Source organism: Gasterosteus aculeatus, chromosome 18 (assembly GCF_964276395.1).
Source record: "Gasterosteus aculeatus chromosome 18, fGasAcu3.hap1.1, whole genome shotgun sequence".
Lineage (NCBI taxonomy): Eukaryota > Metazoa > Chordata > Actinopteri > Perciformes > Gasterosteidae > Gasterosteus > Gasterosteus aculeatus.
The window spans coordinates 3,339,869-3,352,998 of record NC_135706.1 but is presented as its reverse complement, the minus strand read 5'-3'; the positions used below and the strand labels follow the sequence as shown (position 1 = coordinate 3,352,998).

General features: G+C 47.2%; 1 protein-coding gene across 3 annotated transcripts; it reads right to left on the bottom strand.

The window, feature by feature from the left end:
- Nucleotides 1-570: 570 nt before the first annotated feature.
- dnajc5ga (DnaJ (Hsp40) homolog, subfamily C, member 5 gamma a) lies at nt 571-13,048 on the bottom strand. Of its 3 annotated transcripts, none has more exons than XR_005709886.2 (7): nt 12,846-13,048; nt 7,248-7,375; nt 6,701-6,914; nt 6,318-6,480; nt 4,999-5,235; nt 4,616-4,655; nt 571-4,482 (listed from the first exon to the last, which is right to left on the bottom strand). XR_005709886.2 is itself a non-coding variant. In XM_040160281.2 (7 exons), exons 2-5 carry the CDS (start codon nt 7,364-7,366, stop codon nt 5,048-5,050), a joined length of 684 nt encoding a protein of 227 aa, XP_040016215.2. In that variant the 5' UTR covers nt 7,367-7,375; nt 12,846-13,048; the 3' UTR covers nt 571-4,482; nt 4,616-4,655; nt 5,045-5,047. The 3 variants fall into 3 exon arrangements, 2 of the variants coding, with proteins under 2 accessions (XP_040016215.2, XP_040016216.2); XM_040160281.2 differs by having other exon boundaries at nt 5,045-5,235; XM_040160282.2 differs by lacking the exon at nt 4,999-5,235 and having other exon boundaries at nt 12,846-13,031.
- Nucleotides 13,049-13,130: the final 82 nt, after the last annotated feature.

Below are 13,130 nucleotides of genomic sequence, written 5' to 3'. Positions count from 1 at the left end.
TGGTTACACGGAGGACATTTAGTTGAGTCGAGCACGTGAAGACCTTCATTATACATATTTGTCATTAGTTATTATTGAAGTGTAGTAGGCCATGAGAAAAAAAAATTGTTTGACAGGAATCCTGATCAAGATCAACGTAAACAAATGTCAACAGCACAACAACAATGTAATTAATCCCTAATAACCAGATTTCAAACCAGAATCCATGTTGAATCAAACTCCCTCCACGATATGACCCAGAGACACTTTCACCTCGGGTCGCTGACCTTTGACCTTTGTGAACTTCCTGATAATCGAGTAGATAGCGTCGAGGTCAGCCAAAGGTATTTCCTAATCCCCAGAATGGAGTTGGCTAAATAGACTAAGCTATTAACGGGATTACTAGACTATTTATAAGCAGCCGAGTGAACTGTACACACCGACGCACAGCTATTCAGGCCTCTCCAACAGCTCCCACTCCCAATGTTTAGGTCATTATTGTGTATCCCCCCAAGAATTTATTTACTACATTTATTTCCACAGACACCATTAAAAAGAAAAGGGCAAATGGGCTCAAAAACACACCTTTACTGGTTTTAACAGTGGTTTTATTATTTTCATGGGGAAATTACACCCAAATGCAAATGAATGACAAAATAAAAAATAAAAAAACATTTGTTTTTTTTATTCGTTTGAATTTAACGTTAAATCATTTACACATCGTCCACATGGAACCCCCCCCCCCTCAAAAAAAACATCATCGATAAAAATGTCCTCACCATGATCTAATCGTTTTAACATGTTCTCGTCACTACGAAGAGAAATACAGCAATTTAGTGGATTGTCCTACTTGTCAGTCAATTAAAGACAACACCAACCCACAAATCATGTGCAGAACGTTAGCTCCATGCTAACAGCTTTTAGCATTCGCGTGCATTGAGTTCATGTTACCAGAGCGTATGCTATCAGGTTAGCACGAAGCGCTGCACCCGGACTCAAGGGAGACTTCACTCATCATTGAACAGCCAACATAAGCGACAAGTTGACCCCCCCACATTAGTAATATTACATTTATATTATGCCATTATGTGACAAATGAAAAAAAAAAAGAAAACAAATTACAAATTACACTGTTAGACGTTAATTTGTTAAACGTCTCAATTCACAATAATGAAAATTTACCATTTTTACGAGTTATTTACAACAATTACAAAAATAATAAATAATGTCTTCATTCAGAGCATCGTGGCCTCGTTGCTTTAACGCTTTTGATTCGAGATCTGAAGTCCCTCTTTAAAGATCGGTGGTTAAAGAGACAGAAGTCAATGAAGGAAGCATCAGTCCGAGCTGGTTTGGGAACATTTTGTATTTCACCAAAATGAAAGTGTTCCTGATTGCTGGTTCCACGTGGAGGTCTACATTATTCTAGTGCAGTTTTCCAGGCAATATTAACATTGAGGAGCATTAGCAGCTGAGCTTGACACAGACACACTATGGCCTTTATTTATTGTGGGAGGAAAACAAAAGGAATAATCTGCCAGCGGACAGCGAGAACATTTAGAAAAAAAAACAATGTACCTACAAGCGACAGTATTTTGCACGAGACAATAATTCTCAACAGCACATTGACGTATTGACCAGAGTAAACATTCTTAAAAGTTTTCAATGCGATCAGTAGAGTCAAAAATGTCAAACAACTCCTTTTAAAACACCGTCTGATAGGAAGATTTCTATTTTTTTTATCTAGATACGTACACACGAGAATGTTTCTGTCTCCGCGGGGTCAGTTCGGACTCACGGTGGGTCCCAGACAATAAAACAGATGAATAAAAAGTCGCTGACAGCAATTAAGTCTTTGATGAAGAATCAACAAAAACCCACCCGGTGATGATGTCGCCACATTAATAATCCCCATGTTCCAGAAGTAAAGCACGTTCAATTTATCAAAGCACCTGTGTGGCAAGTAATCAAACATGAAACTCACAGTATGTATCAAGTAGAGTAAACGTTACTCAACACCATCCCCACGATATTGACTTGCTAGACCTGGCGAAGCGCATCGAGGTCGACTTTACACGGAACACGGCAGAATCCGACTCAATAAAAACACAGGTTTTTGGTTCATAAGACTCTTAACGCAGCCGGACGCCTCCATCAAAAGCCCTCTGTACAGATCAGTAACAATGGAACGCTGGAATAACTCGATAAAAAGACCTTCAGCCGCTTGAGCTGAAACGATTAGTCAGTTATTTGATCAAGAGAAAATCTGTCCACTAATCATTTGTGTCCCTTAAAGTAAAGCTACCATGAAAAGATGTTTGCTGCAGCTAGAGATGGGATGTAGGTTTTAAGGAGTATTGGATTTTAATGAAATAAAAAAAATAAAAAAAAAGTTGATGGAGAATTTCCATTATGAGTGTAAAGACATAATGAGAATTATTATAGAAGAAAGAACAGACACACAATGCTGCTATTATTTAAACCTTCATTTATTCGTTACCATGTAGGTATTTAAGAATTGCCTCATCTAACGTTTTGTTCACTAAAAATGGAGTTTGCTCCAGTCTGTTTTAGTGCCATTTTAACAGTTTATACCACATTTCAATTCAAAGGATGATACAGGGAACCTTGACCGTAACTTTCCATATGGTCCCATGTCGAGCTGCAGCGTCAACGTTTGCCATGCAGAGGAAACCGCTATTAAAAAGTAACCTAACCATGAGTGAACGCTCCCTTCTAACAAACAACCCAAAACCAGATGGTTTCAAGAACATTTAAGTGAGCTAAAGCACTGAAGGAGCGGCCCTAACGAAAAAGAAAAAATGTGTTTGTGGAAAAAAAAAAAAACCCTCTTTGTGGCCATCATCACAGTTCTGTGCAGCTGAAACAACAACACTGATCCAGATCCCCTAAAGGCCGGCACAGGGACACGTGTCAGCCAGACAGCCGGGAACAAGTATTCTCAGTGACCTTTTTCACGAATCCCTCATGACCTCCCCTCGCAATGCAGTCTTAATGGATCTGGACCAGAGTTCACGCTTCATCAAGTAACTTAAAAATGGCCAGTTTTGGTCGTTCTGGTGTGTAAGAGGTCAAATAAAACCCTGGACTTACATCAGAACCATTTGAAAGGAACGGACCCGCTTTGCAAGGTGCATAGACCCAAACGTATATGAGAGAATAAGAAACAACAAATGGCGTTTCCAGAGACCAATGGGGCTCGACTGGAGTGATCGTGGGTTGGCACGCTACATGGAGCTGTTGGCGTCGGTCTGCCAAAGAGTTTGACTGCAACACAAGAAAAGACGGAGCGCAGCGATCTGACGAGCGACGTATTTCTCTTCCACGCTATGGCATCTGTCGTTGTCCGTTTCAGTCCACACATCTGGCTGGCTCGTTTTTGCAGCCCAGTGACCATGACGTGTGTGTGCGTGTGTGTGTGTGTGTGTGTGTGCGCACTAGGCAGTTTTCTGGTTTGGTGGGCTGACTGTATCCCAGTGCTGTACATGAGTGTGTGCCGGGCCGAGGGGGAAGGGATGACAACAACGCGTGCATTCGGGACAGAAACAATGCATGCATGTTGGAGAGGAACGCCTGGACGGCACCGCGGGCGCTGCTGCGCCGTCACCGCCCGGCTTCGGCTCAGACACGCAACGTCAAAAGATCGCTTCGGGCCGAGCCGCGTCTCCTCTGTTCCGCTTCGTCCCCGGTGTGAGGAGAATCCAACCACCACGCTTCGGCAGCGTGCGCGGCGTTTGAAAGGATCAACGCGAAGGCGGCGTCAATGCGATATTGAATGCGGAATGCGACGGTTCGTTGAGACTGAAGGACGAGGACGACGACAAAATAAGGTCCTCCGCAGGCACGTCGCCGTGCAGCCGCCACGAGCGGCGTTCCAAAATCCTTTTTCTTTGAGTTAAAGAGGGAAGGGAATGTAACAAAAGAAATAAAAGACACGTACACAATCCAAAATGGAGGGAGACGTGAGGGAGGTTCGGAGAGAGTCAATGCCAGTCCCGTTAGCAGGCAGATAGTGAGATGGCGCGGCCCTGCAGCTCACTGCGGCAGCCCGGTCCTCCCGGCTTCGTTAAGGGATGATCAGAACAGATTAGTGAGGCGCTGTTAAGCCCGGTCCTGCATGACGGACTGAAACGGTTGGCAGGATCACACGTAGCCGCAGGCTAGGCTAAAAGTATGTAGCAACCTGGAGGGAGATGGAGCGGGGGGGGGGGGGAGGGAGGGCGGGGGGGCGGCGCTTGGCCTTTTCAAGCCCAGTAGGTAGTTTAATTTTGCATGAATACGTCTCTATAACTTGAGTTCCAACGAAGGGGCCCAGGGGCCTTTAGGCGCCCACCTTGCGGATGTGGTCCAGGAGGGTAGATCCGGTGGGTCGGGGGGGGGGGCGGGATTGAGGTGTGGGGCCGGGGGCCTGCTGGTGGCTCTCAGCTGGTTGCTCTCTGGCAGCAGTCGAATGTGGCTGGATCATAGTAGGGGCTCGAAAGGCTAAAGCAGAGAGGGGGGGAGGGGGAGGGGGGGGAGAAAGACAGAGATTGAACAGCTGCTGTATCCAGATCACAAACAGGAAAACGCCGTTGCTTGGTGGCCCCCCCCCCATAAGGAAATATAACTCTCCTACCTGCTTCTGCTAGTTGAGGCTCATCCCCACTGTCACTTTCCTGTGGGGGGGGGAGGAAAGTAGCCACGTTACCGTCTCCATATCATAATCCCCATTACAGCAAATATTAATTTAAATATGTAAAAACCGGACAATATCTGAGAAAAACACAGCTACGGTTATTAACGGTGGATGGATAGATGGATGCCAGTATGACACTAGAAGGGGACAAAGAAACATGAAATGACTAACGAGTGACAAAGGTGACGGTGAAGAAAAAGGCAGCGGTTAATGACAGTGACATGGAGACGACATGCAGGCGGCGTGACGGGATGGATGCGGCGGTGCCGTGCTGATGGGGGACAACGTGCAGCCAGGACACGAGCGAGCCGACACGGACACACCAAGCGGGGACGACGTGACGGAGGGCCGAGACGAGGCGGCTCTTACGAGTCATTTCGACTCTGGCAGGGTCCCTCCCGGGTTCTCCTCCCCCGCTGCACCGGCCGGGCTCGGCGACTGGGCCTCGGCGGGAGGCATCGGCATCGGCATCGGCAGCGGCACGGGGGCGGGCTGACTCGGGCCTTCTGGGCCGTCCGCGCCCGGGTTAGATTTGGGCTGGCCTATGATTACCGTGTAACCTGTTGGATCGGAGCGTGAACACAGGAATCCGCCAGCGTGAGAGCGCGTCGCGGTGCCGGCTGGTTGCACATTAACAAACGTGCAAAAGCATCCGGACATTCGCACCACTTCGGAACCCTTGAAAACACACGGCTTTGTTGACACATAGTTTTTGTTGTTAAATGATAACGTTGATGCCATTGAATGCTGTCCGACCTCCAGTAGATCGAAGGGGAGACGGCTCGTGTTCTACAAACAGGACGCGGAGCCACTGACGCACAAACTGAGGTCTCCGTCATCCTCCCGCTGCGCGCTCCACCTTCAACCGAGCGGATGCAGTTACAGGAGATGATTATAATCCAAATAGTTCTACTTTTATAATGTATTTGAACCATAAAGCGCTTTGTAAGATTGTTTTTAACGGCGCAATATAAATGAAGTTATTCTGTTCATTTAGCAATTAAAAAAAAACCCTGCAAAAGCTGCCTGGGTGCCTCTCTGCTCAACACCGTCTGTTTTTGATCCAGAGAAAAGTGTCTGGTCAGCAAACACGAGACCAACAACAACAACAACAACAGAAAGCTTTCAACCACTTGTGAATAAATAAAAGAAGTATTAACAACCAAGCTTATGTGGATTTAAATTCCAGAAAGAAGCCCTTTGTTACGTTGGCCCAACATCTCAACGACTGAAAGGTTTCATTTAGGATGAGCACATTTTTGGGGGTTTTCCAGGGAAACAGGAATAAATTAGGAATGACGCTTTTTTTTTGCATCTCCAGTTCCCGCGTCTCGAGGTCAATGTTTGACCCCTGAATGAAGGTCACCAAACACGTCCCCAGATACGCCTGTTGTGTGAATTATGAAGCTTTTACACGTCGCCAAGAAAGAAGACGCTAACAGGTGGCTAAATGAATTCATGGAACAAAAGGCCTCCATTAACTTAACATTAAGATGTAATAACATTTTAATACTTATATTATATATATAATAAAAAAATGTGCCATGGTTAAATAGTCCCCCCCCCCAGCCTGAGTCGATCTCCTACGTGGACCGCAGTTAATCACAACAATGGATGACAAAAACGAGAGCCTGAGACTCGCCTCCGTCCTGCTCCGCCTTGATTTGGGCCTCCAGGTCTTCGGGGTCGACGTACTGGTAGTTCTCCTCGTCGTCGGGTGGTTTGCACTTCCCGCAGCAGAAGCAGAAGCAGCAGCAGCAGCAGCAGCAGCAGCAGGTGAACATGGTGCAGCACAGCACCAGACCCTGCGGGAGTCATTTGGTCAACGGCCTGAGGGTTTTGCACACAGTTGAGCCAAATACTGCTGGAATTTGGATTTTCAATATCAATGTTACACCTGGCTGTGTAAAAAAAACAGAAAGCCCTAACCTATATTAACCTATATTGCGACTTAAAATGTTTAAATTTAGCAAGATGTGGCGCCTTTATAATGGGCGAAGGCCGCCAGCGGGCCGCAGCACGAACCTTGAACCACCACTTGGACATGAGGAAGTAGTATTTGACGCTCTCCTCCCCGAACTGCTCGGACACGTACAGGCCCATGGAGCCGTACTCGTTGTAGATCTTCCTCTTGGTCTCGTCATTTAGGATGGAGTTGGCGTTGTTAATCTCCTTGAACTTCTCCGCCGCCTCCGGGTTCTCCGGGTTCTTATCCGGGTGGTACTTCAACGCCAGTTTCCTGGCGGGAGAGAGGAGGAGCACGCGGGAGGGAATCAAACGATGCCACGTGTGGGGAAAAGGCTTCCAAGTGATCGGGTTCCGATTCGATTAACTTTTGCATATTTTCCATCGTTAGCGGCGACTCATTACGACGACTATTAAAATTATGGTTTCAGTATCCGCCTCCGCCCAAATCAGATTATTGCTCTTCAGCAACACTTGAGTGATCGGACCACCTATGAGGCAGTATTTGCCCGGGATTAAACTCATTTAAGCCACGGCTTTAGGAAGTAATGTAATAATTAGAAAGAAGAGAAATGAATCCGTTCAGAGGAGACCTCTTAATGCACACCTGTAGGCCTTCTTGATGTCCTCGGCCGTCGCTCCTTTCTCCAGCCCTAGCACCTTGTACACGCTCTCCCCGGCGGTGGACATCTTCCTTTGGGGGCGGGAGGGGTTCGGTTCAGCCATGGCTCACGTCTGTCATCAGGAGAAAGTGACACACACACACACACACACACAAAAGAAACAGAGATCATTTCACGATGGTGACACGTCGGACGATGTTGCAGGGGGATTAAAAGATGAAAGCACTGCAGCTTGTCGTCGCGGTTTGCGAGGGTTCGGCGCGGCCAACCCGAAGACCCTTCGTCCGACGGAGCCGGCCCGAGACGAACCGGCAAGAGACAAGACGTCCATCGGCCCCGTTTCTGCAGCGACTAACAACAGCTGACAGCCGAGGAACGACACAACACACTGTGGATGCGTCGCTGTCTGAAGGACGAGTACAAAAACACACCCGCAGTAAAGCGGGGCCAGATGGAACTATTATTATTCCCGTTGAATATGGCGCTGCAACACAAGCCTTTGCTTTGAATTGATTCTACAGTGTTGTTGTTGTTGTTGTTGTTATGGTTCTTTTGCACACGGCCCCTTTGTTGCCACACAGCTGAGCTCGCTGGCACTTTGTCTCCGCCTCAGCGGGCAGCGCCAAGCCAAGCGTGGCGCTGGCCGCTGTGACCGTGTAATTACAGCGTTTAAATATAGAACGCTGATGGCCCACATTTGACCAAAATGTTACATTTAAAAAGGTTTTGGAAACGTAAGAAAAATGAATAAAAATGAAATGGTTTCATTTGCTTTCATCAAATGTGAAACAAGGCTCGAGGTGAAGGTGTGAGAAAGCTACACCTTAGGTGCACAAATCAAAAGAATTGCTGTTGTGTAAATGACTGCAATGTAAAAAGTGTTTCACAATAGACAAAAGAGCTTAGTATCAAACCGTGGCTACTGTACGAATACACACAAACGCACACAGACACACACACCCCGACTACTTTTAAGCCAGGCATATAATGCTGTCCGGGTTGTGGACTAAAGGAGATTACGCGTTGCCGATTCGACAGATTACCGGTCCGAGTCCATGTGAGAGAACGCACAACGTTTGTGTCATTGTTTGTGTCATCAAGTATTTCCACCACTGCCCCCATTAGACCGTCAGCGTGAAAGACATTGACATAAGGATTTAAAAAAGGGCCGTTAGGTTTGTCTATTCACGCAGCACTAGTGCGACCCGACGGGATCGCCGCCTCAGGGGGGGCAGTTTGCTGATTTTTTTTTTTTTACCTCAGATATTACAAAGTGGGCAGATTTGTAGAGGATTAAAAACCTCAGATGACCTTCACGGTTATTACAAATCCCCAGCTGATGCTAAAGCTGTGGGCTTTTGTTATTTCAGCTAACCAGCATGAAGTTGTGTGCCCGCTTTGTTAAGTCCTGCAATACTTCACCCACGAAGGGATACTTTTAGTATTAGTATTGCTTTAAAATAAAAGAGGGCAACTAGAACACGAGCATCGATCCAGGCGACTGTCCCCTTGGTTTAAATGTGCCCCAGAACTAAAAAGGTGGTTTCCTCCTTCTTTTTTTTTTTTGTAGATGTTTATAAAGTAGACGACTGCAGTTGGAGTGGAAGACGATGAAATGAGATTAGATTCATTTTAGATCGATTGGCTGACAGAATGGAAAGAAAAATGGTCACAATTTCCAAAGAGCTGCACTGTGGTGAATGCCTTAAAATGGTGTTTAGGCACATTTTATTACATGTATTTTTTCTATCATTATGATTGAGTTATGAATTAGTCAAATGTCACCCTAATGAATTAGTCTACCAGAGAACCTTGTTTTTATTTCATGTTAAACTGAATACTTAGACAGACAAAAGATGACTTTTTCGGACCGTAAACACCAAACAATTAACCGGGAAAATAACACCAGAATTGTTTAGGAAGAAACACTCAGTCACTGGCGGTCCGACAGCTGATGCCTTCCTCCCTTCCACTCATATTCCTGCTGCAAATTCTTTGTCTTTTGATCGAGGTTACAACCACTGTTGGTTGCAAAACGGCAGCTATGAATGGACACAACTACCACCGTCAACAAGAGCTGGAGCTGAAAAATAAAAACAATTTCGAAAAACCAGCCAGTCGCCAATTTTTCCACCAACAGAGGAAACCGACAAACGAATTGAAAGGTTCTCCGGCGCTTCTAAAATATAAGGATGAGCGGACTTTTGATTTGAATAAACCCTGCGGAGAAGAGATGAAAACGGCCAATATTTTCCTCGCCGATGTACGCGCTGCGGGACCAGATGGCGCGCCCGCTGAAGCTGATGCAAAACACGGCCGAGTTCTCCAAACACGCCGCGCCAACCGTAGGCAGACGGTCGGGACGGGGCGGACCAACAGGCGAGGCCTCTGCCTGACGCAGAAACCTGCAAGACCTTCGGGCCTGCAGGCGAGTCAATGCACGGATCAATCCCACCGGAGGGTCACTGAGCCAAGTCTATTAGGCTGATTGGCTAAATGCAGTCTTGGTGGTGCAGTCTAGAAAAAAAAAAAAAAAAGAAGAAGAAAGAAAAGCCTGAATGGATGCAAGTGGTCCTCCTTTATCACGCCACCAGGACCCATGGTATGTAAATGAGGCATAACGCGTTTCCAAAGCCACTGAAAACCACCGACACACATTCAAAATGTCCAACTGGGACTCTTTTGTGCTTCCAAGTTCTACAAAGTGCAGATATTCATCTTAATTTAAGAGCTATTTTTTGTTTCTAGCCGAGGGGCTGTCAGCTGAGTGACCAAAATGGAGGGAAAGTACATGTTTGCTTGTGTGACACACACACACACACTGTGCAAAATGGAATATTTAATCTATACTTAATATTATTAAACTGGTTTGCAAAAAAAAAAGCATGATTGCTTTAAGGATGTTTCATAGTTATATATATATATATAATATTTTAAAAAGGTTAAAATACATCATGCTCAAACACAGAGGGAGTGACTTCCTTCGCTGCTCTGTAGGAATTTACTGCTTTACTTCTTTATGAAGCATTATAGCCGTTTGCTGCGTCTTGTTAAATGCCCTTAATGTCTCATTAGAACCTTTAACAAGATATTTGTTCAACAAAACCCCGGTCTTACCATAAATTATATGACTGTGACCACTAAAAGCACCGCTGAGCAGAATTCCACAACAAATTCACTGTTAAAAATAGAAAATAATCTTGTAATAGAGCAAAAAACACACACCAGAAAGCAACGCCACCCATCAGAACAGCACATGTGTGGGCACAGACACCTAATCTACTACTCAGGCCCAGTTTCAGATGTACTTGTATTACCATTTTTAACAGCCTATTATTAGAACAGAACATCAAGCGACACCAAAGTCCTGTTTTGCTTCACTACAACAAGACAAGGAACTTTTATCTTCTCAGGACAAGAGAAAAAACACATGTGGACTGAGGACCAAACCATCTTTTAAAATCGACTTTACCTTGTTCACTCTTAAAATAGCACGTCTCTTTATTGTTCAGAAATAGAACCAGCGAAGGTGTGTGTCTGCGACATGTCATCGCTGTAATAAAAGACGGCGCCAAGCCCCCCAGAGAGAAAAACAAAACAAAAACATCTCTGCCGGTGTCCGTAACAGTTCTTTCATACTCGTATCGGATGGCTGTGTCTCAGAGAGGAAAGGTAGTATTTTATGAGCTTCAACGATAAATCATTTGGATTTAAAAGTACCATTTATATACACGTAAGAAGACGGAGATGAGCTTCACTAGCAGACTCCCGCCTCCATCGCTAGCAGACTCCCGCCTCCATCGCTAGCAGACACCCGCCTCCATCGCTAGCAGACACCCGCCTCCATCGCTAGCAGACACCCGCCTCCATCGCTAGCAGACACCCGCCTCCATCGCTAGCAGACACCCGCCTCCATCGCTAGCAGACACCCGCCTCCATCGCTAGCAGACTCCCGCCTCCATCGCTAGCAGACTCCCGCCTCCATCGCTAGCAGACACCCGCCTCCATCGCTAGCAGACTCCCGCCTCCATCGCTAGCAGACTCCCGCCTCCATCGCTAGCAGACACCCGCCTCCATCGCTAGCAGACTCTCGCCTCCATCGCTAGCAGACTCCCGCCTCCATCGCTTACAGACTCCCGCCTCCATCACTAGCAGACTCCCGCCTCCATCACTAGCAGACTCTCGCCTCCATCGCTAGCAGACTCCCGCCTCCATCGCTAGCAGACTCCCGCGTCCATCACTAGCAGACTCCCGCCATCGACCGCGACCCAAACTGTGCTGCATCTGTTTATCATTAAAGTCAAAAGTAAGGAACGCAACCCCCCCGATCTCCTCGCACTGAGCGGTAAAGATGTGTGCGGGGTTATATGACGTCTGCAGTAAAGGCCTCCGCTTGATGGGGAATCTTAACCAGTCATGTGATCCAGCTTCTGACATGCACACGCACACCCTGCAACAGAGGAGCCCGGTTCTGGCAGAACAGATCCCGCTCATAACGGTCACTGTATGGTTTTCACAGCTGCAGAAGTGGGAAAAGTATTCCATGTATTCTGCTCCAACGTAAAATGACTCAGTTACAAGTGACATTGCAGAGTGTAAATGTGAATTAATTTATACACATTTCTCATAAACATGAGTTTGTAGTGGTTTGTGAATCGTTAAAATAATAATACACGTGTTGGTTATAGCTTGTATTATTAATCTGAATCGGCGAAGTAACTTTAAAGTGGAGTAAATGGCAGATTTCCCTCTCAACTACAGTGGCGGAGAGTGGGTGAGGAGGGGGGAGAGAGAGAGATACCTCTAATCCCTCGCTAATCTCCCTGCTCATGGCGAACCCGCGTCACCGTCCACGTTACATTCACGCGGAAACGTTACAGCGAACATTTCTACCAATTCCACTTGACGCCACTTACGGCGCCGTTAAAGACTTAAATCAGGGGGGGATTGACGCGTCGGGCCCGGCGGAGACCAGCAGCCGACCGGCCAGCGTGACACGAGACCACGGAGGAAGCACTGATGGAAGTAACGGTACTTTTGTCTATTGCGCGGACAATCAACGTTACGCGTATGACGTCACGCGGCGCTCGCGCGGCGTTACATCGCGCTACCTGTTAGCCGGAGAGTCGCCCCGACATCGCCGTCGCGGAGGGGGGGCAGATGCATCCTAAGCGATTTTGATTCAATGAACGTGCAACATGACCACGGACGAACGCGCTGAAACGTGGCTCACTGCCAAAGAGACACCGCGCGCCGCAAAAAATAAAATAATAAAGAAATCTGCGATCCCCGTCGATGCCGCCGCCCTCCCGCTTGGAAGTGAAACACTTTAAGAAGGAAAAAACATTTGCATGGCGCTGTGGAACATGTGCCCCGCGCGCGAAGTTGCATCGTGTGGGTTTCATAAAGATGCTTGGAATCGTCTTACGCGTTCGCGGCGCTGCGCTGTCCGCTTGGTGGAGAATCCGCCTTAAAATGCCAGATTTTTTGCACGGAGTTTGGCCTACGTGAGCCCGTGACAGCTACGCCGCGGTTAGCCAACCCCAAGCTAGCTGATCAAGCGCTGCCCCGAAACGCCTTACCTTGCGCAAACTGAACACCGTATATCTCGCCGCGCGGTTAGCTGGATCATAGAGGCATCCGGTTTAACGTCTCAGCTGCCCGGTGAAGGCTCGTTTCAGTGGGGACCGGTGGCGGAGTGATGGCCAGCTGTGGCGCCGCCGGGTCGCCTCTTCATGTGCGCGTCTCTTCGCGTGAAGGCAGCCGCGCTGTGATTGGCTGGTTCTTCCTTCCAGGAACGGGATGCTGCTTTCAAGGGTTTCCCCAAAAAATCCACCTTTCCAGCACGCGCGGCTAATTATGAGGTT

What these genes read in the sequence shown, in the direction of transcription:
- dnajc5ga (XM_040160281.2), bottom strand. Translation starts at nt 7,366, where the DNA reads ATGGCTGAACCGAACCCCTCCCGCCCCCAAAGGAAGATGTCCACCGCC. An exon ending in GACATCAAGAAGGCCTACAG is followed by an intron (nt 6,915 to 7,247) that starts GTGTGCATTAAG and finishes CTCTCCCGCCAG; the next exon opens with GAAACTGGCGTTGAAGTACC. An exon ending in TGTCCAAGTGGTGGTTCAAG is followed by an intron (nt 6,481 to 6,700) that starts GTTCGTGCTGCG and finishes TGACTCCCGCAG; the next exon opens with GGTCTGGTGCTGTGCTGCAC.